The following is a 22,277-nucleotide window of genomic DNA, read 5'->3' as shown; positions in this document are numbered from 1 at the left end:
ACACAACAAAGACCGTGACAGACAGTTGGCTCGAGACGTTAGACATCATCAGAGTGATTGTAATGCTTTCATCTGCATACGTTTGTTAACTTTGTTAATTCAAAAATGAATTAACAAAGCTGGTCTTAGAGTAGCTGCTGCTGGGGGAAACAAAAGTCAAAAGACAGACAATTCTCACCATCAAGTAAAGGCTTTCTGAAGTAAACACACAGAATGTAGTGTACTATTTATCATTTGAAAAACAGTATGCATTATACAGTTATAAACTTTTCAAACATTAGTATGCTATATCGCATGCTACAAGACCTCATCATGTGGTATGTTTAATTCAGCAAGGAGCATCTAGTTATCTTGCCTTATAATTATTTAGAAATTTAAATCCAATTTTGTGCAAGAATTTCTTATCTTTTAGCATAAATAATGAAACAAAACAGTTTATATTGCTTCCTGTTCATTCATCACACGTTATAGTGAGGCCCTTACAATGAAAGTGAATGGGGCCAATGTTCGGAAGGTTTAAAAGCAGAAATGCAAAGCGCACTTACATTACTTCTTTTGTTAAAACTTGTGTATTATTTGAGCTGTAAAGTTGTTTGATTACGGGGTTTAAAGTTGAATATAAATTCACACAAATGTTAGTGATTTGATCACACTAAAATCATGTTTACACACATATTGTTTACGTCTTATGTTTGAAATGTTTACGGTTTACGGATTGGTCCCATTCACTTCTATTGTAAGTGCTTTACTGTAACCCAGGAGGGACAAGTCAACATTTAATTTTTGTGATAATCCTCAATATGACACAAATGGCTTCAGATGAGCTTAACTTGTATTGAACCCGAAATATTCATTCAAGTCCAGCGAATTGCGTTAAGGCAGGGGTGCCAATACGTCGATCGCAAAGGCAATGCTAGGAGATCTCACGATATTTAAATGTACTTTAGTTACATTTTTATAAAAATAAATATAATGTCTTTCCTTCTTTTAATTTCTGTCTGACTTGCACTTGACGAGTAAATATTGACCAGGCGAGGTTTTGTTTATTCAGTTGCCATGACAACTAGGTTTGCGCGCGAAATTGCGATGCTACTGCCCGGATTACGCAAAATTGAATGGAATCAGATAGCGTCGCAATTTCGCGCGCTGTTCTCAGAAGTCCTTGGAAGGCGCGTATGCGCAAACCTAGTTGTCATGGCAACCTAATAAACAAAACCTGGCCTGGTCAATATTTACTCGTCATAAGAATAAGGTAAATGCCCTGACGATTGTAATCTATTGTGCTGTAGGTGTTTTGGGTTTAGTTTTAAAACTGAATGATATCAACATTGAACATTATTATATATTTTTTTATTAATTAGAAGATGAATTCCATGTAGGGATACATGCAGTATAGTCCCAACAAGCATTTTCTTATTTTAAATGAAACTGTTTTTTTAGTTGGTAGATCTTATTGAGTTGGTCATTTAAAAGTAGATCGTCACACAAAAAAGTGTGGGCACCCCTTAACGGTTAAGGGATACAATGCCATCTCAGCATACGTTTTTGCCAAAATGGGTTTGGGTATTTCATGCAGAACTTAACATATTGCGCACAGTACATACTCAAGAAATAGTGTGAGTAGTTTACGTTGTTTTCTGCTCCGAACATAGCCATAGACACACATTGTACAATCAAGTATAAAGCCTTCACTAAAGGCCACCACGAATATTCTTCTCATGAGAACTCAAAGTTCGATTTCTATGATTTGATGAATTTCACGTTTTCCATACTTCAGTAACAAGACAAAAACTACCATACAGAATCTACATTTTTACAATTGGTCAATACAATACAGTTTAAGTTTGTTTAGGTGCAGAATAAATGCTCTTGCAATCTCTAAGCACAGTTACGCTGGTGGGTAGTAGTCTGGCCTTGGTTTTTACTTGTGTGTAACAGCTTGTAAAAACAGGTGGTATTTGGCTGCCTGGAGGTTTGTATTTCACAGACTAACATGGAAGTATGAGTATTTCACTGTGAGATACAATAAACTACACTAGATTGGGGCTAGTTGTCACATTGGGAAGTTGTTACAAGGGTTATATCTCAGTAATTGTAAGGTTTTGAGGCAAAAGGCTTGTTTCACTAGCAATGGTTTTGCTTGCTAAACCGAACTGTATTATTATTATTATTATTATTTTAATATTACTATTTTCTTCTTCCAAACTAAAAATCCAATATCATAATTGTCTTTTGTAATACCTGTTGGGTAAACAAGTGGACACAATAAAACCACACTGGGATACATTAAAGGCACTGTAGGCATGGAAAAGTTTGTTAAAAATGTTCCTACCCCCTTAAAGATATTAATAAAATAAGTGTCCTGAGACATCTCACCGGCTCTGTGACAGCTCTAGACTTTGTAAACTACAAACAAAAATATGTCTGCAGACCACGGACATTGACGCTTTTCACCTGTCAATCATTCTGCTCGTTCTCATAGTGTTGTATTTGAAGTGCATCAGTGAGGATGTGATTCATAATGTTTGTCAGTTGAGGGCGCTGTTGTGCCACTGTTGAATTTGACAGCCACAGAAACAAACAACGCTCTTTTGCTCGGATTTGGTCTCAAAATTATCTTTGGAGGGCGGGGTTTTGGAATAAGTGGGCGTGGCTAATTCAACGGCTCAGTCATGTGAAAAGGACCAGAACGCTAAAATCACCTACAGCACATTTAAGACAAAGGTACAAAATATATATAAAAGTTCCTCATTACAGTCCATTCGGGGCAACTTGTCACTTGGGCTTTAAGTTTTTTAATTTCATCATTTTAAATGTATTTATTTACCAAAGCAATGGTTTGATGTTTTTGTATGCAGTGTTGGGTGTAATCTGATTACAATGTTAATGCAATTTAATTACTTCTAGTGAAAAGGTAGAGTAACACATGACATGTTTTAATTCTTCTAATAGAATTACAGTTCCTGACTTTCAATGAAGGCAATTGCTTTTAAGTACATCACTTGGGTTTCACATATTTCTAAAATGATATTCATGTATAACAAATTTAAAATATTAATTTATATGTTGATATTCACATCTTTTTCCATTTCTTTGGCAGCTCAAGGGTGTGCGACAATGAACAAGAAGAAAATACAGACATTATTTTTAATTATTTAGAACTTTCATGTAATGGTAAATGGTCTGCACTTATATAGCACCTTTTTAAGCTTAGCAGTATTCAAAGCCCTTTACACTGTGACTCATTCACCCATTCACACACACATGGCAAGGTGCTAGCCTGCCATTGGGAGCAACTTGGGGTTCAGTGTCTTGCCCAAGGACACTTCGGCATGTGGAGTCATGCGAGCCGCCAACCCTGCGATTAGTGGCCAACCCGCTCTACCACCTGAGCCAAAGCCGCCCTTACATCTATTACAAATGTCTAATTGTTCTCTACATGGTTAGCACAGTAAACTATGGAATACTTGGAGTGGTGGTGGCATAGTGGCTAAAGCACAGGGCTATTAATTAGAAGGTCGCAGGTTCTAACCCCGCAGCCACCACCATTGTGAAACCTTGTTTCATAATTGTTTACTGTCTATGTTTTGCAGAAAAGAAATCAAATACAGATATATTATAGAAAATGGATTTATTATTTTCTGTGGTATGTCATATTTTGAGAGAAAAAACAAGCACTCTTCTCAAATCAGTGTCGATAAAAGGTATGTTTAGGGTCTCTACATAGAATCTGACATTTGTAGTACAATGTGTAACAACCAGTGGCGCAGCAATGGGGTGGCCGTGGCCACCATGGACCGAAGCCTGGCCACCCCATTGGCCACCCCACTCGCAGTTGCTGTTTTTGTAATTTCTTTGGTAATTTTTTGGCACAATTTAGTTATTTAGAGGTGAAATCATCTCTGTAGAAATGTACAAACTTAACATGTGCATACACCAAGGTCTCCGCACCTCTCCGTCCCGGGTGTCATTGTATCCACAGTCCGACGATATAAAAATGCTGCCCAAAATTTTGCTTGCCCCTGCCTGGCCACCCCTTTGAAAAACTCCTGGCTCCGCCCCTAACAACTAGCCCTGGTTTCCCCTACATACTGGATGAAATTGCAAATTTCTTTTATATTTCATAACAACAACAAAAAACTCTGTGGGCAAAAAATAAGAGCCAACAAAGATGAAAAGAATGAGAGGACGTACTGAACAACGCTAAATACTCTTATTCTTTCATTCAATATCAACAGCAGCAGTAAAAATGGTCCAGTCATGACTGATATGTGGGATCCATAATCCAGGGTTTTCACATCAGCCAAGACCCAAATCCAAAACAGACCACCATGCCAGTAAACTAGACAGGTGGTCAACATAAACTGACCCTTCTAGAGGACCGATTATGCAACGGGGGATACTGGAAACCCAGTTGGAGATAACAACAGCATTTGCGTCACATTACACATTCCTCTTAACAGGAAGTTCCTAGAATGAATGCAAGACACACAGATGATAATGTTTGATAGAAGAAGGCAATGCCCAAATACTGAGGTTGTCGATTTAATTCCTCAAATTTGATCCATTCTGTTTTATACAACCCAAACTCCTGTCATGATGATGTAAAGAAGGTTTTGTTTTTTATTTGGCAATTTCTGCCGATAAATTGGGTAATTTTAGCCATTAAACACTATATTTAAAAGCCATCATATTGTTGCGATACCATTTATTTTATTTCCAATCTAATACCAAGTACTATCAAGGCCAATATCGCCAATATCAATACCGATACCAATATTAAATGTATTTATGTTTGTAATTTCTGCAGACAAATTGGATAATTTTAGCCATTTAATTTTTTTTTAAAAGCCATCTCAATATTTGCAACACCATTTATTTTATTTTAAATTTGATACCAAGCACTATCAAGGCCAATATCACCGATATCAATAGCAATAACAAAACTTTTATTTATCCAATACCAAGACAAATATCCCCAATATATATTTTTTTAGCTTTTTCTGAGGATTAATTGGCCATTTCAGTCATTTAACATTATATTTAAAAGCCATCAGATTTAATTTAGTTTTGCAATACCACTTATTTTATTTTCGATCCAATACCAAGTACTATCATGGCCATGGCCATGAAGTTTTGGTATTTTCGTGCAAGCATGCGCTAAGTCTTGGTGCAAGTGGGTTTGGCAAATTAATTCTGAGGTTCTTCTCCGGATATTGCAGCGTCTGCGTCCTAATATATAGTTCATTCCCTCAAGCACTGGTGATATAAACAAAGACAGCACATTCATAAGAAGTCAACTGTAAATGGACTTCCTGTTTATACGATGAATGAGAAGAATAGAAATACTGTATTTTAAGACAGTGACATGCTGCTTTTATAAGTCTTATTATAGCAGGCCTGCCTATGGAGGGGATTGAACCTGTGTCTGCAGTGCTCAGGGTGTATGGTGTTCTGCCACTGAGCTAATTCCCCAATAGTTGAAGCCAAGAGCAGAAAAGCAAAGAGTCAGGATACTGGTGTTTCTTCCAAAAATATGTTCTTTTATTTGTAGAGAATTGCAAAGTACAAATAATCTGGGTAAGCCGAGCTTCCACAAAACTGAGAAACATGGATCAAAAAAGCAACTAGCATAGCTTAGCTTAGCGCTGGTCACAGGAGGAACAGGGTACAAAGGCTCAAGACTGAACACCTTGGTGAAAAACAAACAGGCTTATATAGGGCTAAGCACAGGTCAAGGGAATGAGGGTTAATGAGTGGATGGTTGAACTGGGTTAGGGGTGTTAGTGCCATCTGCAGGAGGGGAGAGGAACATGGAATGGAAGGTACAGGACGAGCGCCTTCTGCTGGTCTGGAGGAGAATAGCATCCCAAAAGGGAGATCCTTACACTTAGTTAAGTTATCTTTGGATGTACATTCTGTTAAATGACAGAGAATGTAAGTATTAATAATGATTGTATTCGGCCCACATTTCACTTCTACCGGTCGATTCTGATTTTGAAAAATGTATTTATTGAAACATGAAAAAATTCAACCAAAAATATTTCGAAATTAAAATGACATAAAATTCAAATTATAAACTAAACAAAAATGTAAACAAAATAACCAAGTGGTCAAAAAAATCATACCAAATCCAAACATTTTACCCTCTCCAACTTCCACCGGCACCTTTTGCAGTGACCTAAAATGTACTCTATGACAACAGGTGGAAAAATACCAATACAAACTACATTTACATTTATACATTTGGCAGACACTTTTATCCAAAGCGACTTACAGTGCACTTATTACAGGGACAATCCCCCCGGAGCAACCTGGAGTTAAGTGCCTTACTCAAGGACACAATTGTGGTGGCTGTGGGCATTGAACCAGTGACCTTCTGATTACCAGTTATGTGCTTTAGACCACTACGCCACCACCACTCCATCTAACTAGATCATAAAAACATGACCTATAGATAGTTTAACACAAATCTCATACATTTTTGTTTCTAACACTCAGATCATCAGGGACATCATTTTATATTCAACTATATGTGAGGAGATTTTTTTTTTATCAAAACCTTTAGTATCAATATTTGTATGTGAGTATTGATCCTCTCAATACAACATCAGTATGAAAAGTATTGATACTATACGGTCGATCCGTCCATCCCTATTTTTAACGCTCCAGGACATCTTGCCCCATGACCTCCATTGAGAGTGCATAACTGTAACACAGTTTTTGCTTGTGTTTACAAACTGATGAGGAATGAGTTCAAATGAACACTTGTTTTCATCTACAAAATGCTACAAATGCTGTTGATGCTTAATTTGCATTGAATCCAGAACATTCCTTGAACAATGGAACTGGAATTAGCCAAACTTGAGCTCAGATAAAGTGTTGTTGTCCAATGTTTGAATATGTGTTTTATCTCTTGATATCAAAATAGCTTTTAGTATCTCACAAACAATAGAGTGGCACTATCAGCTGTCTAACTGTGCTATTTTTAGCTAAGCCAATGTATAGGGGAACGTTACATACTTATCATTTTCTCACATAGATTAATGTAGTTTACACTTAATATTTTGATCAGACGTAGGACCAAGCCCATCGTTACCCCATGAAACCATACAGCAAATCATGCTGATAAAACTTAAAAGTAAAAAAATAAATAAAAAATGACTTACTGAGATACAGTGCAAATCTTTTCTTAAACCCTCGGAACCAAAGGAAAATGACTCAGATTGTTCTCTGTCGTTTTCTGCATATCGCGGCACGGTTTTGTGGTCCGTTCTGCATAACGCGGTGGCTCATTTTTGCTTATCGTGGCCCATTCGGCACATTTCGCGACCAACCCATCGGCCCGCTCAGTTCTCCCGCTGGCCAGTCCGCCCCTGATCGGCCCCAAAGTGCGTCGGCCCACCGGGAAAATGCCCGGTATGCCAGATTGCCAGTCCAGCCCTGATCCTCGTGTTCCATCGCCGGACACCAATTCCGAGTAAATTCCCTTCGCCTTTGAAGTAACGCAATGTGAAGGTTGTACAAAGTGACATTTATTTTTTAACAACGCTATCAAAGTGAGTATCAGGCACAACAACGCCGCTAAACACGGGCCGCCATCTTGATTGTTTTGGTTGGATGGATCACATGACTAAAAATGCGCCATCGTTTACCAGGTAGCTGCTGCAGTTCACGTAACAGCCACAGATGTCATTAATAAAGGTTTCTGAATCTTACATACTGCGCCTTTAATACATCAAATGTTCCCCTTAAAATTCTGGTCTTATGTAATGAACATTACTAGGCCTTACCGCTCTCTCTCTCCCGCTGACAGACACACGACCCCCCATCACCACAGTTGCATTCTACATTTCATCGCAGTTTCCAGGTGAAATGAACACTAGAGGCGCTACAACAATTGTGCGTTTTATTCATTTTTATTCAAATCACGACTGCTACGTCTGATTTATGTCTTTGTAAACAAGTATTTTTCGCACTTTTACTCACACACTGCAATGTTAGGATAGTGCAGCACTTTTACTATAACGCATCATTTGAAAAACGATACATTGTCACACTTGTATTACAGCCTCACCTACATTTACACACTTATTCCAATGTGATTAGCTTCTGCGGTACCTCACCTGATAGAGTGTTTGACGTAAGACCTGGAGGTATGTGGTTCGAGCTCAGTAAAACACACAAGGTGACAAGTGAGACGAAAGTGTCTTGTGACACAAAATGAATAATTCACATTTTCCACACCCTCTGTAAGGTTTAGGACCGTTTAGGGTAAGGATGGCAGGTCACTATTGGTTATGTTTAGGTTGATGTTTTAGGATAGGAATGTACATTTTTCTCATTAAAACCAGCATTTAATATTGACCTTAAAAACCTTGTCTGATTACGCTACCATTTCACTCACTTTTGGCGCCCCGCTGGACACATGTGAGATTACTGGGGTGCTTTTCACAGGAGAAACATACGAGGCTTTAGCTAAATTTTCCATTTGCTTTCCAATTAACCCGACTTGTCTAGGAGACACAATTGAGATAGTAGAGAGATCTCATTTGTCTTTTTTGAGTACTTTTGTGTTGCCTTTATGATCGTAAGCTAAATTAGGTTGAGGGACAGACGCAGAACATTGTGAGGAAACACAGCTCACGTCTGAATGATAAGCACTACTTATGACCTATCAACAACAGCTAGACACAAGTGCTGGATAAAAGCTTTGTGTGTGTATCTGAAGCTAATAATATCGTCCATTTACAGGCTGGGGATGAACAATAAGAGGTTGTCTTTTATAAAGCCAGGCATTGTTGTAGAGCATCATTTTGAAGAACATTTCTGTGAACATCAGAAGCACTGTAAGGTAAGTTAATTCCAAGTTTCATGGGTTCTATGTTAGTTATGGAAGCGTGCTATTTTTTGCCTGAATTATTACTTTATTCCAAGTGTGTAACCACACATTCAGGATTAGAGAGGACAACAGGTAATAAAACCCATATCTGTCAACCACTGAATATTGGGCAGAAGTGCCCCCCTCAATGGTTATGTTTATATTATATTACATAAAATTATATTAAAATATGATACGATATTATTATTTTTATATTATATTGTATTTGAGCTGCACCTGATGTATAAAAGGTGATAAAAATGTAATATTTATTGTAAATAATATTATTATAATTATAATTTTTTTGACTAAAGATGTAACCAATTATTCAAGCTTGGGAGGCAAAAAATGTAAATTGTACTAAATGTAATATTACCAATTAAAAAATGTAATAATCTTTTAAAAAACCCTCAAAATGTAAGGTTTAATAATTAATAATAATTGTATTCATTTATAAATTATGCAAAATAATTTTTATAATAATTTAATAACCCACATTGATACTATTATATTTGTTTATTATTTTTTATTACAATATAAATAGTTACATTTTATGTAAAAATCATACAATCAACAGAGTATCAACAGTCATCTCTCTCTCTCTCTCTCTCTCTCTCTCTCTCTCTCTCTCTATTCAAAATATTACACATTATCAAACTTATTAAGATGTATTTCTTTACTGCATTCTTTCCAGAAACATTCACCACTGGGATGATAAAGCTGAAATATGTAAAACTTCAATATAAAATGACATCACACTGTTAAAACCAAAACAGACAGTTTCAGTAGAACATCAGGATACAATATAAATTTGGAAATCACTTTGGCTAAATATATTTTTTCAATTCTGACTCAATTAATTAATTCAGTTCCAGATATGTGATGGTATGCTGTTAACTTGTATTATAAAAATGTTTCCAGTATGTTTGTTTTAGTAAATAAGATCGGTTTATCATCAACGAGTGGAAACATGTGCAGGGTAAAAGTCTCTAAAGCTCTTTAACAGTCTATTTATGGTACATTGCAAGTGGATGTGGGCTGGAGAAATCTGCGATTGTTATTTGTGTGGCATGTTTGCCATGCCACAATCACCGCGCCATGATATGATCTGCCAACACCTTTTTCCTAGGGGTCTACTTCAACCCTGTGTGTGTGTGTGTGTGTGTGTGTGTGTGTGTGTGTGTGTGTGTGTGTGTGTGTGTGTGTGTGTGTGTGTGTGTGTGTAGCCGCTGTCATGACTTTGGAGTGGTCAACAGATGTAGGCCAGAGAGGCTCAGAGTCGCCTCAATTTGAGTAGTCTATTCTGAAATGCAGCAAATGATGTGGCTTATAATGGTGATCATTTATAAAACATTTAATACTTCAGATGGTTGCATTACTGTTAAAGGTATAGTTCATACAAAAAAAGTTAAATTCAGTCATCATTTACTCACCCTCATGTTGTTCCAACCCTGTAGGATTTTCTTTCTTCCGTGCAACAAAATAGGAGAAATTGTTGCGAAAAAATACTTTTTTTTTAATTCATTAATTTACAATTTCTATCAACTAGCTCTAGAAACCTGCTCTACACAGAGAGATATAATGACACATGAATGCTGATCTGATTAGCACGTCTAAATTCTGGAAAAGCTGTCTGATACTTGAAACCCTACTAGTGGCTCCCGATGGTTCTGCCCTTTACAAACAAATGCCTTTATTTTTATGTCCTAGGTTCAATCGCCATTGTAAAGATGCCTGAGTGAGTACATTGTGTCTCTGTTGTCTGTTGTTTGTCATTCTAGACGTCTTATGGCCCCGTTAACAAATGTGCTCTAATCTTAGATTTACCGACTGTGGACTTTCCTCAAGGCCTCAATATTAATGAAAGATAGTCCATGAATATACAGTAGGATCTGAAGTCTAAGACCACTTTAAAAACATGTAATCCCCAAGTCAATAATTGAATTTGCGACCATGACTATAGTAGCTCCTCTGTACAAAAGGTCAGATTTCCTTGTGTTCACTGAAACACACGGGATGCTCTTTGGAAAATACATAAACTGTCATTAAAGACAGCTTAAAAAGTTTTTACACAAGTGATCTCAGACGTTTGGAAGCCATTGTATGCCTTTTTATACCAATAGCTTTGTAACAAACAAGAATTATGACATTTTCTGATCTAATCATGATCCTTTGATTCTTTTGCAGGCAAGAGGTAAGAGTGCAAACCATCTTTGAATGCAGCCTACAATCCTTACAGTCCTTCAATATGCCATTTAAAGAGTTTGTTTGCCCATTAAGCAGCATCCTAATCTACTGCAACAATAATTTTGGATTGTACAAAGCTGTGATTTACATGTATGCAATGTATAAGTAATGCTCATTTTGAATTCAGCAGAAGAAGTCAAAGATCTCTGCATCCAGGAAGTTGATGCTAAAGGTATGTTTGCATATAAAAAGCAGTGCTTGCAAGGCAGCAAAAAATAGTGTTAAAGATTTAGGTAAGTTTAGGTTTAAGTCTTTGGTTCTGTGCAAATGAAATCCCATTTCAGAGCCGTTTTGCTGTTGTTATGCATCTTGTTTTCTGTTGGGTTTGCACCTGCACGAATGGATATACATATATAGCGACAAAGTCCTCGCAGTTTAAAGACAGCTATAGGCCTATATGGTTCATTCATAATCTGCAGAAGTTAAACTTCCAGAATGGTTCCAAAAGCAAATGAAGTTCAATGCATTATTGCATATTGCATTGTTCATAGTAACATGTATTCCACTGACAACAATGTGTCTTTGGCAGAGTCTTATGGTAGCTCGAGCAAAGGAGGAGTTAGAGCAGGAACTTGCAGATAAAGAGGCAGAGAAGGAGAGATATCTGGCTGATAAAGCTCCACCACTACAGACCAGTGGAATGTCTTTCGCTGAGCTTCAGGTACGTCCATGAACACACACACTTCACAAAACAATCCATCTTAGAGTATGCTACTGATATAAATAAATCCAGGCCTGTACATGCTATTTTTGTTTTCTCTATCAGGAGCTATGTCAAGAGCTTCACGCTAAAATCGATGTTGTGGACGAGGAGCGCTACAACATTGAAGCAAAAGTGCTCCTCAACACAAGAGAAGTAAAAGCAGTTTACCTCTTCAACTTATTAAACAATTTCTGGGATGATCAAAAGTCATGTTTAAACAATCATATTTCACACGTTGGCTTTGTATGAATTCATACGATTTTGTCTCGTGCAAATATCTGGATTTTTAATGTGGAAGTAAGCTCAAGTTTCTCGTGCATGGCATCGAGGATAGGCTTATTAAAATGATGCCCTTACCCAAACAATACATCTAAACGTAACCAATCTGTAGAGTGTGTAAAGATTATAGGAAGCTGTTGTGTGTGACAGTAGTGAGAAACAGCGGCGTATTAGATGGAAATGATGTCGCGCGACGTGATTGGCTGTAGTGGAATTCATATCAACTGATCCGAGAGAAGTCGTACGATAACATACGTATTAGGCAAATTTAGAGAAATAGTATGCATTCTTACTATTTCACCATGAGAGTGTGTTGAATTATTCCCTAACAAGACACTACTTATTTACAGGATTCCAGTATCAAGTAATTTGTCAAATGAAAAGCAAAAATGATGCGCGACATATTAAAATCCCTCCAATCAAGGGTCAGATTCACCAAACATTCTTACTAATCAAATTCTTTATACAGTATACTGTACTGTATATATATATTTATATACACTGGTGGCCAAAAGTTTGGAAAAATGTACAGCTTTTGCTGTTTTGGAAGGAAATTGGTACTTTAAATCACCAAAGTTGCATTCAACTGATCACAAAGTATAGTCAGGACATTACTGATGTAAAACACAGCACCATCACTATTTGAAAAAAGTCATTTTTGATCAAATCTAGACAGCAGCATCACTCCAACATCTTATCCTTGAGTAATCATGATACATTGATCATTTGGTGCTAGAAAATCACTAGTCATTATATCAAACACAGTTGAAAGATATTTGGTTCATTAAATGAAGCTGAACATTGTCTTTGTGTTTGAGTTGCCACAGTATGTAATAGACTGGCATGTCTTAAGATCAATATTAGATATAAAATGGCAAAAAAGTAACTCTAGAAACTCATCAGTCAATCGTTGTTTTGAAAAATTAAGGCGATACAATGCTTGAAACTGCCAAAAACAACTGAATCTTTCATACAAAGGTGTAACTACAGTCTTCAAAGACAAAGCACAACTGTCTCTAACAAGGACAGAAAGAGATGTGGAAGACCAGATGTACAACTAAACAAGAGGATAAGTACATCAGAGTCACTAGTTTGAGAAATAGACGCCTCACATGTCCTCCGCTGACAGCTTCATTGAATTCTACCCGCTCAACACCAGTTTCATGTGCAACAGTAAAGAGAAGACTCAGGGGTGCAGGCCCTTATGGGAAGAATTGCAAAGAAAAAGACACTTTTGAAACAGAAAAACAAAAAGAAAATGTTAGAGTGGACAAAGAAGCACAGACATTGGACAACAGATAATTGGAAAAGAGTGTTATGGATCTTAACCCCATTGAGCGTTTGTGGGATCAGTTAGACTGTAAGGTGCGTGAGAAGTGCCCGACAAGACAGACACATCTATGGCAAGTGCTACAGGAAGTGTGGGGTGAAAGGTCACCGGAGTATCTGGACAAACTGGCAGCTAGAATAACAAGAATCTGCAAAGCTGTCATTGCTTCTCGTGGAGGATTTTTCATGTTTTTAATGTTCTGACTATACATTGTGATCAGTTGAATGTCACTTTGGTGAATAAAAGTACCAATTTTTTCCATAAGAGCTAAATCTGTACATTAGTCCAAACTTTTGGCCAGCAGTGTGTATGTATATATATATATATATATATATATATATATATATATATATATATATACAGTATGTGTATGTAAGAATATTATGTAAAAGGAGAATGTTTCTTTTCTTAAAGATCAATGTTTACATCTAGATACTTTCTTGCAAGCTTGTTATAATAGAAGTAGAAATAGTAACAGAAATAGAAACCAAGCAACCAACTATAAATGTAAATTTGGTGACAGTAGGTCAAAAGTTCGTCAGTTGAAATCAGTCTGTGCCTGAAGAAATGTGCATGACTGCCCCCAGTGGTCGAAGCTGGAACTGAAAAGTTTGTTGTCGCTTTATCGCGTCAAACATATATTAGTTATGACACATGTAAACGTAATGCACACCAATTTAAAGTTCCAATTTTGCACGAGATTGTTTTGTTTTTTCTCCCTGATTTGGAATACCCAATTCCCAATGTGCTCTAAGTCTTCTTGGTGGCGTAGTGACTCACCTCAATCCAGGTGGTGGAGGACAAATCTCAGTTGCCTCTGCGTCTGAGTCCGTCAATCCGCGTATCTTATCACGTGGCTTGTTGAGTGCGTTACCACGGAGACATAGCGCGTGTGGAGGCTTCACGCTATTCTCCGTGGCATCCACAACGCACAACTCACCACGCACCCCACCGAGAGCGAACCACATTATAGCGACCACGAGGACATTACCCCATGTGACTCTACCCTCCCTTGCAACCAGGCCAATTTGGTTGCTTAGGAGACCTGACTGGAGTCACTCAGAACAACCTGGATTCAAACTCGTCACTCCAGGGGTGATAGTCAGCGTCTTTACTCGCTGAGCTACCCAGGCCCCCTCATACTGTATTCTTAATAGTGACCAGAAACTGCACCCTTGTGAATGATGAAACTTGTGTACACACCTGTTTGCAGATCAAAGATTTGAACATCAAAGTTCTGGATCTGAGGGGCAAATTTAAGCGGCCCACCCTGAGAAGAGTAAGAGTCTCAGCTGACGCCATCCTACGCTCTCTACTGGGATCTAAACACAAGGTGTCTATGGACCTGAGAGCAAACCTCAAATCTGTGAAGAAGGAGGACACAGAGAAGGTGAGCTGTGAATTGGGGTCAGAAATTAACCTGTGCCTAGGGTAAAAAATGCCAACACAATGCCCCTTTTCATTTAATTTAAAATATACAGTACTGGGCAAAAGTCTTAGGCACATAAGAAGTTTCACAAAAACATTTGTCTTTACATGGTTCTTTTTATCTTCTGCTTTAGCGTGTCAATAGAAAAAATAAATTTTAGATTCCCGAACATTTCTTTTGCGAATAGAAAAGAATAGAACAGAATAGATTAGAACAGAAGAACAGGGAGCCCTGCAACAGATGTCATGGCCCCCACAGGGTCCCCCACTGAACATCGAGTCAGTCTGATATTTCATAGAGACAGAAGCGACTGAGACAGCCGAAATAGAAGAACTGTGGAGAATTCTCCAAGAAGCTTGAAACATCCTATCTGCCAACAACCAAGAAAACTGTGTCCAGGTGTATCTAGGAGAATTGGGGCTGTTTTGATTACAAGGGTGGTCACACAAAATATTAGTTTAGCTTTTTTATGTTTACTGGACTCTGGTTTAGGGTTAGGTTTAGGGGTAGGGTTAGGTTTAGGGGATAGAATATAATGTTTGTACAGTATAAAAACCATTATGTCTATGGAAAGTCCCCATAAAACATGGAAACACAACATCGAAATAGATTTTTGTGGCATTCAATATTATGCCAGAAATGATGTGGATTGAGCTCGACTCGTATTAAACCCTGAATATTCTCTTTGTAGGAAAAGACAGTGGAGGTCAGTGACTGGAGGAAAAATGTGGAGGCCATGTCTGGAATGGAGGGAAGGAAGAAAATGTTTGATGCAGCACAATAAACAAGTGAGTGTAACCAAACATCTGCAAACATACAAGTCAACATGCAATCAATGTTGAACATTTCTTAATGCACGTTCCTGGTGTTATTGTGTACGATTTGTCATGATTTACCTAAGAACAAATCTGCTTTAGCTCCACCGCTGAAACAACTTCTCTTTTTGGCTGATGTCACCAAACCTCTTTCTTTGTCCACTGAGAATTGTTTAGAGAGAGGTTTTTTCAGTGTTTCATCAGCTGAACCCGGGATGATTACCGACCGGGCCAATGGGGCCAGTGCTCAGATGCCCTTGACTGCCCTGGGCTTTAAGGTTGCACGATCCAGTCTGGCGATCCCCCAGCTCGAAAACCCATCAAAAATGAAAACGAACCCCCCAACAACTTTTAGAGGGGGGCCCTTGGAGATAATTGGCCCCGGAGCCTTTGCAAGTAATAATCCGTCCCTGAGCTGAACGATTAACACCAATTTATTCAACAGTACAGCCCATTGAAGAAACTGGACGTTTAGCCCTCACAGCCTCGATTTCATTCCTGTCAAAAATTTAACTTAGTCCAATATCCTGTTTCACTTGAAAATGTGTCACATAACAAAAGTAAAATGGGTTGTGGATGCCTACTGTTTTTAAAATAATCTGAACAACATCTCAGGTCAGTTTACATTGTAGTGGTTGTTGTAAAATTAACATTGAATTTGCATTTCTGTCTTTTCACAGGAAATCAGGATGAGCAGAAGTTCAGAGGAGGTGACAATGCTGGAAAATACCATGTTTTGTTATTATGCTTCAAAGCTTCCAAGCCTCATAAATACAATAAAAGAATGCAATAAAACACAATAAAACACAAGTTACTAGTTTATTAGTGTAGTTGAACACAGCCTGTATTAGAAACCAACACAAACCAAAGGCCAGAACGTCCACTTGTTACTATTTCAGAACATTAAACCTTCTGCAGTTTACCAGTCCGAATCCATGGCTTTATTTTCTCAACAAAAACACACAGTTTACGTTGGAGAATTTAGTTTAGCCCATTGCATATATTATACAATTCTTAGTCTGGAAATGTGGAAAGAAATTTAGTAAAACTTTAAGTTCCTTACCAGCTAGAACTGCAAAGTTCTTTTTATTTTTGTTAACATATTTAAATAAATAGATACAATTATCATCATTAGAAGTAGTAGTAGACTAGTTGAACTATTTGTATTGTTCTATCACTGAAATCATATTGTTGTAACAATATCTTCTCTTAACTGTTAAAATTGATTAGAATTCCAATTAGAATTTTAAACTTCCTTAAAAAACAGATACATTTGCTTAAGAATCCAAATATAACTATAAATGTAAAATCTAATAATTTACTAGTGCTTTAAAGAACCCGTAAACTAAAATGCTGATCTGAAGGACTTATAATATCATATCAAAAACATCTCAGTTTCTGATGTAAGGATTCTGGGGAAGCGAACAGGTCTACCTGTGCTTGGCCGAATCGACTCCAGATCAGCTGAACCGCCTGAGGCTGGAGCCTCCACTCTCCCCTGGGCGCAACCTGCTGCAACAGCGCGTCCGCTGTTGAGGTGGCTTGGGATATGAGAGGCTCGCAGCGACTTGAACCAGTGCTGACTCCAAAGGAGGAGACGGCGGGCGAGTTGTGCGTGGGCGCCTTGGCGGTTGATATACGCTACCGTAGCTGTGTTGTCCATCCAGAGCAACACGTGCTTGCCCCGGATCAACGGCCACCTCAAAAGCCACCTCAGCAGCTACACCTCAGTGGCTACATAGTACCGCAAGTAGTGGCGGGCAAGTAGTACCGCCAACAACTCGAGGCAGTTGATGTGCCAACGCAGTCGCGAGCTGGTCCAAGGGCCGGCGATGGAGTGCCCGTTGCATACGACGCCCCAGCCTCATTGGGAGGCATCTGTCGTAACCGCCAGCCACTCGAGGCAGTTGATGTGCCAACGCAGTCGCGGGCCGGTCCAAGGACCGGCGACTGAGTGCCCATTGCATACGGCGCCCCAGCCTCATTGGGAGGCATCTGTCGTAACCATGACGTGCCTGGGGACCTGGCGTAGGGGAACTCCTGCCCATAGGAATGCTAGGTCTGACCAGGGGCTGAGAAAGAGAAAACAAGCCTGCGTGTCAAGGACGCGGTGTGCTCGTCTCTCTACTTGGGTCTGTAGCTAGTGCTGAAGTGGTCTCATATGCATCAACCCTTTCGTGAAGGTGCGAGGGGACAAAGACAGGCCAAAGCGGAGGACTTTTTACTGATATGCCTAACACTCGAAGGCAAACCGGAGAAAGGGTCTGTGTCGAGGAAGGATTGAGACATGGAAGAACGCGTCCTTCAGGTCTACTGCCGCAAACCAATCCAGATGCCGGACGCTCGCTAGCGTTTCTGCATGAGCATCTTGAATGGGAGTCTGTGCAGAGCCCGGATCAGAACTCGCAGGTCAAGGATTGGCCGCAACCCGCCGCCTTTTTTGGGTACAATGAAGAATGGGCTGTAAAACCCCTGCTTAACCTCGGCTGGAGGGACAGGCTCTATCGCACCCTTCCGTAAAAGGGAGGCGATCTCCGCACGCAAGGCAGCGGCGTTCTCGCCTCTCACTGTGGTGGAGCGGACACCGTTGAACCTGGGTGGGCGCCTGGTAAACTGAATTGCATAGCAGAGTCGGACGGTCCTGATCAACCAATGTGGTGGGTTCTGGAGCGCGAGCTATGCTATTTCCGGTGGTGTCGCAGTCCTGCGGGTAGGCTGTGGCGTGGCTGGTGTCAGTGTTGGCACAGCAGGGGGACACCCTGGGCGACGAGCAGACGGAGTGCAGGGTCTGTGGCTCCGCCTGGGTAGGATGTGCTATATGGCCTCCGTCTGCTTCCTCACCATTGAAAACTGCCGGGCGAAGTCTCCAACAGTGAAATGAACGGGGGCGGAGTGTGGCCGTGAACGGCGCTTTGGCCCCAGGAACCAATCATCGAGCCACGAGGGTTCGGGGGCGGAGGATTCCACTCCAGCCCAACACTCACGGCTGCCCAGACGTCAGCCTGCGACTGAGCTGCCACACCCGAGGGTGGGAGTCCAGCCGAGTCCTCAGCATCAGACATGACGAACCCGCTCTCCGATCATCGTCGTCAGGTGCCCCAAATGAGATTGCGGGTCCGCCGTGAAATGAACCGGCAACCTTGCCCCAGCGCTCAGTTGGAGCATAAGAGCGTGACCCCATATCATCCCCAGTGCTAACGGACCCCTCCTCATACCCGTCGGTAGAAAGACCGAGTCGGGGAGCCACTGGGGTGGCTTGCGCTCTTATGAGGGCGAGCCGCGACCGCAACGTAGCCATGGTCATGTCCTAGCAGTGAGTACATGAACAATCCACGAACGCTGACTCTGTGTGGGTGGCACCCAGACACGAAAGGCAGCGATCGTGGCCATCAGACAGGGAGAGACATCAAACGCAACTAGGAAATAAACACAAATGGAAAGACATCTTGAAAAAGACGCTTTCCGTTTGCACCCCTCTTTTAGAGAAATATTACTCTTTTTGTGTGTTTTACATATATATATATATGTATATAGGTAGGTATACACTCACCTAAAGGATTATTAGGAACACCTGTTCAATTTCTCATTAATGCAATTATCTAATCAACCAATCACATGGCAGTTGCTTCAATGCATTTAGGGGTGTGGTCCTGGTCAAGACAATCTCCTGAACTCCAAACTGAATGTCAGAATGGGAAAGAAAGGTGATTTAAGCAATTTTGAGCGTGGCATGGTTGTTGGTGCCAGACGGGCCGGTCTGAGTATTTCACAATCTGCTCAGTTACTGGGATTTTCACGCACAACCATTTCTAGGGTTTACAAAGAATGGTGTGAAAAGGAAAAACATCCAGTATGCGGCAGTCCTGTGGGCTGAAAATGCCTTGTTGATGCTAGAGGTCAGAGGAGAATGGGCCGACTGATTAAAGCTGATAGAAGAGCAACTTTGCCTGAAATAACCACTCGTTACAACCGAGGTATGCAGCAAAGCATTTGTGAAGCCACAACACGCACAACCTTGAGGCGGATGGGCTACAACAGCAGAAGACCCCACCGGGTACCACTCATCTCCACTACAAATAGGAAAAAGAGGCTACAATTTGCAAGAGCTCACCAAAATTGGACAGTTGAAGACTGGAAAAATGTTGCCTGGTCTGACGAGTCTCGATTTCTGTTGAGACATTCAGATGGTAGAGTCAGAATTTGGCGTAAACAGAATGAGAACATGGATCCATCCTCTGATGGCTACTTCCAGCAGGATAATGCACCATGTCACAAAGCTCGAATCATTTCAAATTGGTTTCTTGAACATGACAATGAGTTCACTGTACTAAAATGGCCCCCACAGTCACCAGATCTCAACCCAATAGAGCATCTTTGGGATGTGGTGGAACGGGAGCTTCGTGCCCTGGATGTGCATCCCACAAATCTCCATCAACTGCAAGATGCTATCCTATCAATATGGGCCAACATTTCTAAAGAATGCTTTCAGCACCTTGTTGAATCAATGCCACGTAGAATTAAGGCAGTTCTGAAGGCTGAAAGGGGTCAAACACAGTATTAGTATGGTGTTCCTAATAATCCTTTAGGTGAGTGTATATATATATATATATATATATATATATATAAACAAAGTTATTCACGTGAACTTTTTCTGCTGCTGAAGTGCCCAGGGGTGTGTGCTCAGAAGGGGGAGAACCGCTGGAAATCGCCATAGTATCTTAAAACCCTATAAGCTGAAAATGATTCTTGATAATAGGTTTGCGCTGCAAAGAACCATTGAAGAATCTCTTTATTCTAAGAGTGTGTTGAAAAACAATGGATTGGAAAAGTGCATGAAAAACAAAGACGAACTTCTTTATCACAACGTGTCTGAACATACAACCAGATCCAGCAGGTTAACTGGAATGTCAACAAAACCAGTTACTACAGCCAAACACTGTTCACTCAGATGTTCATGGTGTACACACAAGGTCACAGTGTTTGAAGGTTAATGGAAAAGTGCAGAAAGATGAATCTCGTCAGTGCCCTGACTGAAAGTTGCCATGCTTTCACCATACTTTTAACAAATAATTACCATGGAATCCAATGTTACAGCCAAAATACCATCACAGTTGTTAACTTGCCTTAATCACCACTTTTGTCCAAAAAATAATTATATGTAACTGAAGCAAAATGACAAAAAGGAAGGAGATATCATATTATTAATTATGGTTTTACTGTAGTAACAATAACTGTAGTAACTGTGGAATTTTGGTGGAAACCATGGTTACCATGATACATTTTTTTAACATTCTACTGTATTGAGAAAAGTAATGAGAATTCACACACAATTATATTTTACATTAATTAAAGACCGTTCCAAATAATGCAATGATGTATAAATGCTTCAAAATAATAAAAATAAAATGCTTGTAATATCACAATGTATCTAATCTTCATGGTCCTAAAAATAAGCTTCATTTTACGGTCACATATACATCTTATGACTCACCTCAAAGATATGAAAGTGATCCCTTTATTACCCCAGTACTGACCGAAACAAAATAAAGGATTAAACTTCACAGCTCAATGAATATCTTCAGGATTAACAGTGTGAATAGTGTTTCCACCATGGGAAAGTTTTGCATTCATGATGCTGAATCTATACGAGTCTTTCATTTATCAAGCTTAAATAGAAGAAATCCCTTACAGGTTTAAGAGTAGATCGGTGAAAGAGCCTTTCTGCTCCAATTAACATGAGAGGTCTTCGTCAGGGGGAGATAACCATAATAGTGATTTTTAAGATTTCAATTATTACATTTTTCTTTTGCCTACACTCAAAACATATTTAAGCCTATTTTTTAAGCTTTAAACATTTCAATTTTAGAACAAAATTGCATCAAATTAATTTAAAAAAAGTCATTTTTAAACAAATTATTTATTAAATTTGTTTGTTTATTTATTTATTAAAATTATTTATTACAATTATTAAATTATTTAAAAAACATTTTTTAAATACATTTGTTTTTGTTTTTTTGGGGGAAAAGATTACATATTTATTTGATTGTATAATTAATATATTTATATAATTGTTTTATATATTTTTGTATATTGTTTATACATTTAAATGTAATCTAATTACAGTATATTGTTTATAATAGCTTTTATTCAAAATAAGTTTGATAACAAGCCTTTACCATAGCAAACATAGTTTCCACTAAAATACCAATTACTGTAACCACTGCAAAACCTTAATAAATTAATATGGCTTACCTTAAAATCCTCGCATTTTGTACTTTATCAAATTACATTATTTTATGGTATTTTTCAAGTTGCAAAGTATATTTATTTTATTGTTTAATATTTAAAAAATATGGCAACATTTTAAAAGCGGTTTCTATCCTGATAGCCATGTCCTATTAAATGCAGTTAAGTAATCTATTTAATAATGAATAACAATATAACAAATATAATACATTTATCCTATAGAGTGGCCTACTTTCATAGTAGCTTGAAGGTTTTTGCAAAGAATTGAAAAGCACGGTGTCGTACGGTGTCATGTCAAACAATAGTATGATGGGATTTTACAGCCACTTGGACTGCTCTACAACACT

General features: G+C 39.0%; 1 protein-coding gene across 1 annotated transcript; it reads left to right on the top strand.

Moving 5' to 3' along the window:
• Positions 1-8,766: 8,766 nt before the first annotated feature.
• On the top strand, positions 8,767-16,606 carry LOC127654448 (troponin I, slow skeletal muscle-like). Its single transcript, XM_052141649.1, has 8 exons — positions 8,767-8,854; positions 10,592-10,623; positions 11,256-11,300; positions 11,658-11,789; positions 11,895-11,984; positions 14,654-14,830; positions 15,561-15,657; positions 16,365-16,606. Exons 3-7 carry the CDS (start codon positions 11,292-11,294, stop codon positions 15,651-15,653), a joined length of 501 nt encoding a protein of 166 aa, XP_051997609.1. The 5' UTR covers positions 8,767-8,854; positions 10,592-10,623; positions 11,256-11,291; the 3' UTR covers positions 15,654-15,657; positions 16,365-16,606.
• The last annotated feature ends 5,671 nt before the right edge of the window (positions 16,607-22,277 follow it).

This window comes from Xyrauchen texanus, chromosome 13 (genome assembly GCF_025860055.1).
Source record: "Xyrauchen texanus isolate HMW12.3.18 chromosome 13, RBS_HiC_50CHRs, whole genome shotgun sequence".
In the NCBI taxonomy this organism is placed as follows: Eukaryota; Metazoa; Chordata; class Actinopteri; order Cypriniformes; family Catostomidae; genus Xyrauchen; species Xyrauchen texanus.
This window is presented reverse-complemented; position numbering and strand designations above follow the sequence as displayed.

Bases quoted from the DNA above. Each gene is read 5' to 3' on its own strand.
- LOC127654448 (XM_052141649.1), top strand. The intron at 11,790-11,894 runs GTACGTCCATGA...TTTCTCTATCAG, and splicing joins TGTCTTTCGCTGAGCTTCAG to GAGCTATGTCAAGAGCTTCA. The intron at 14,831-15,560 runs GTGAGCTGTGAA...TTCTCTTTGTAG, and splicing joins AGAAGGAGGACACAGAGAAG to GAAAAGACAGTGGAGGTCAG.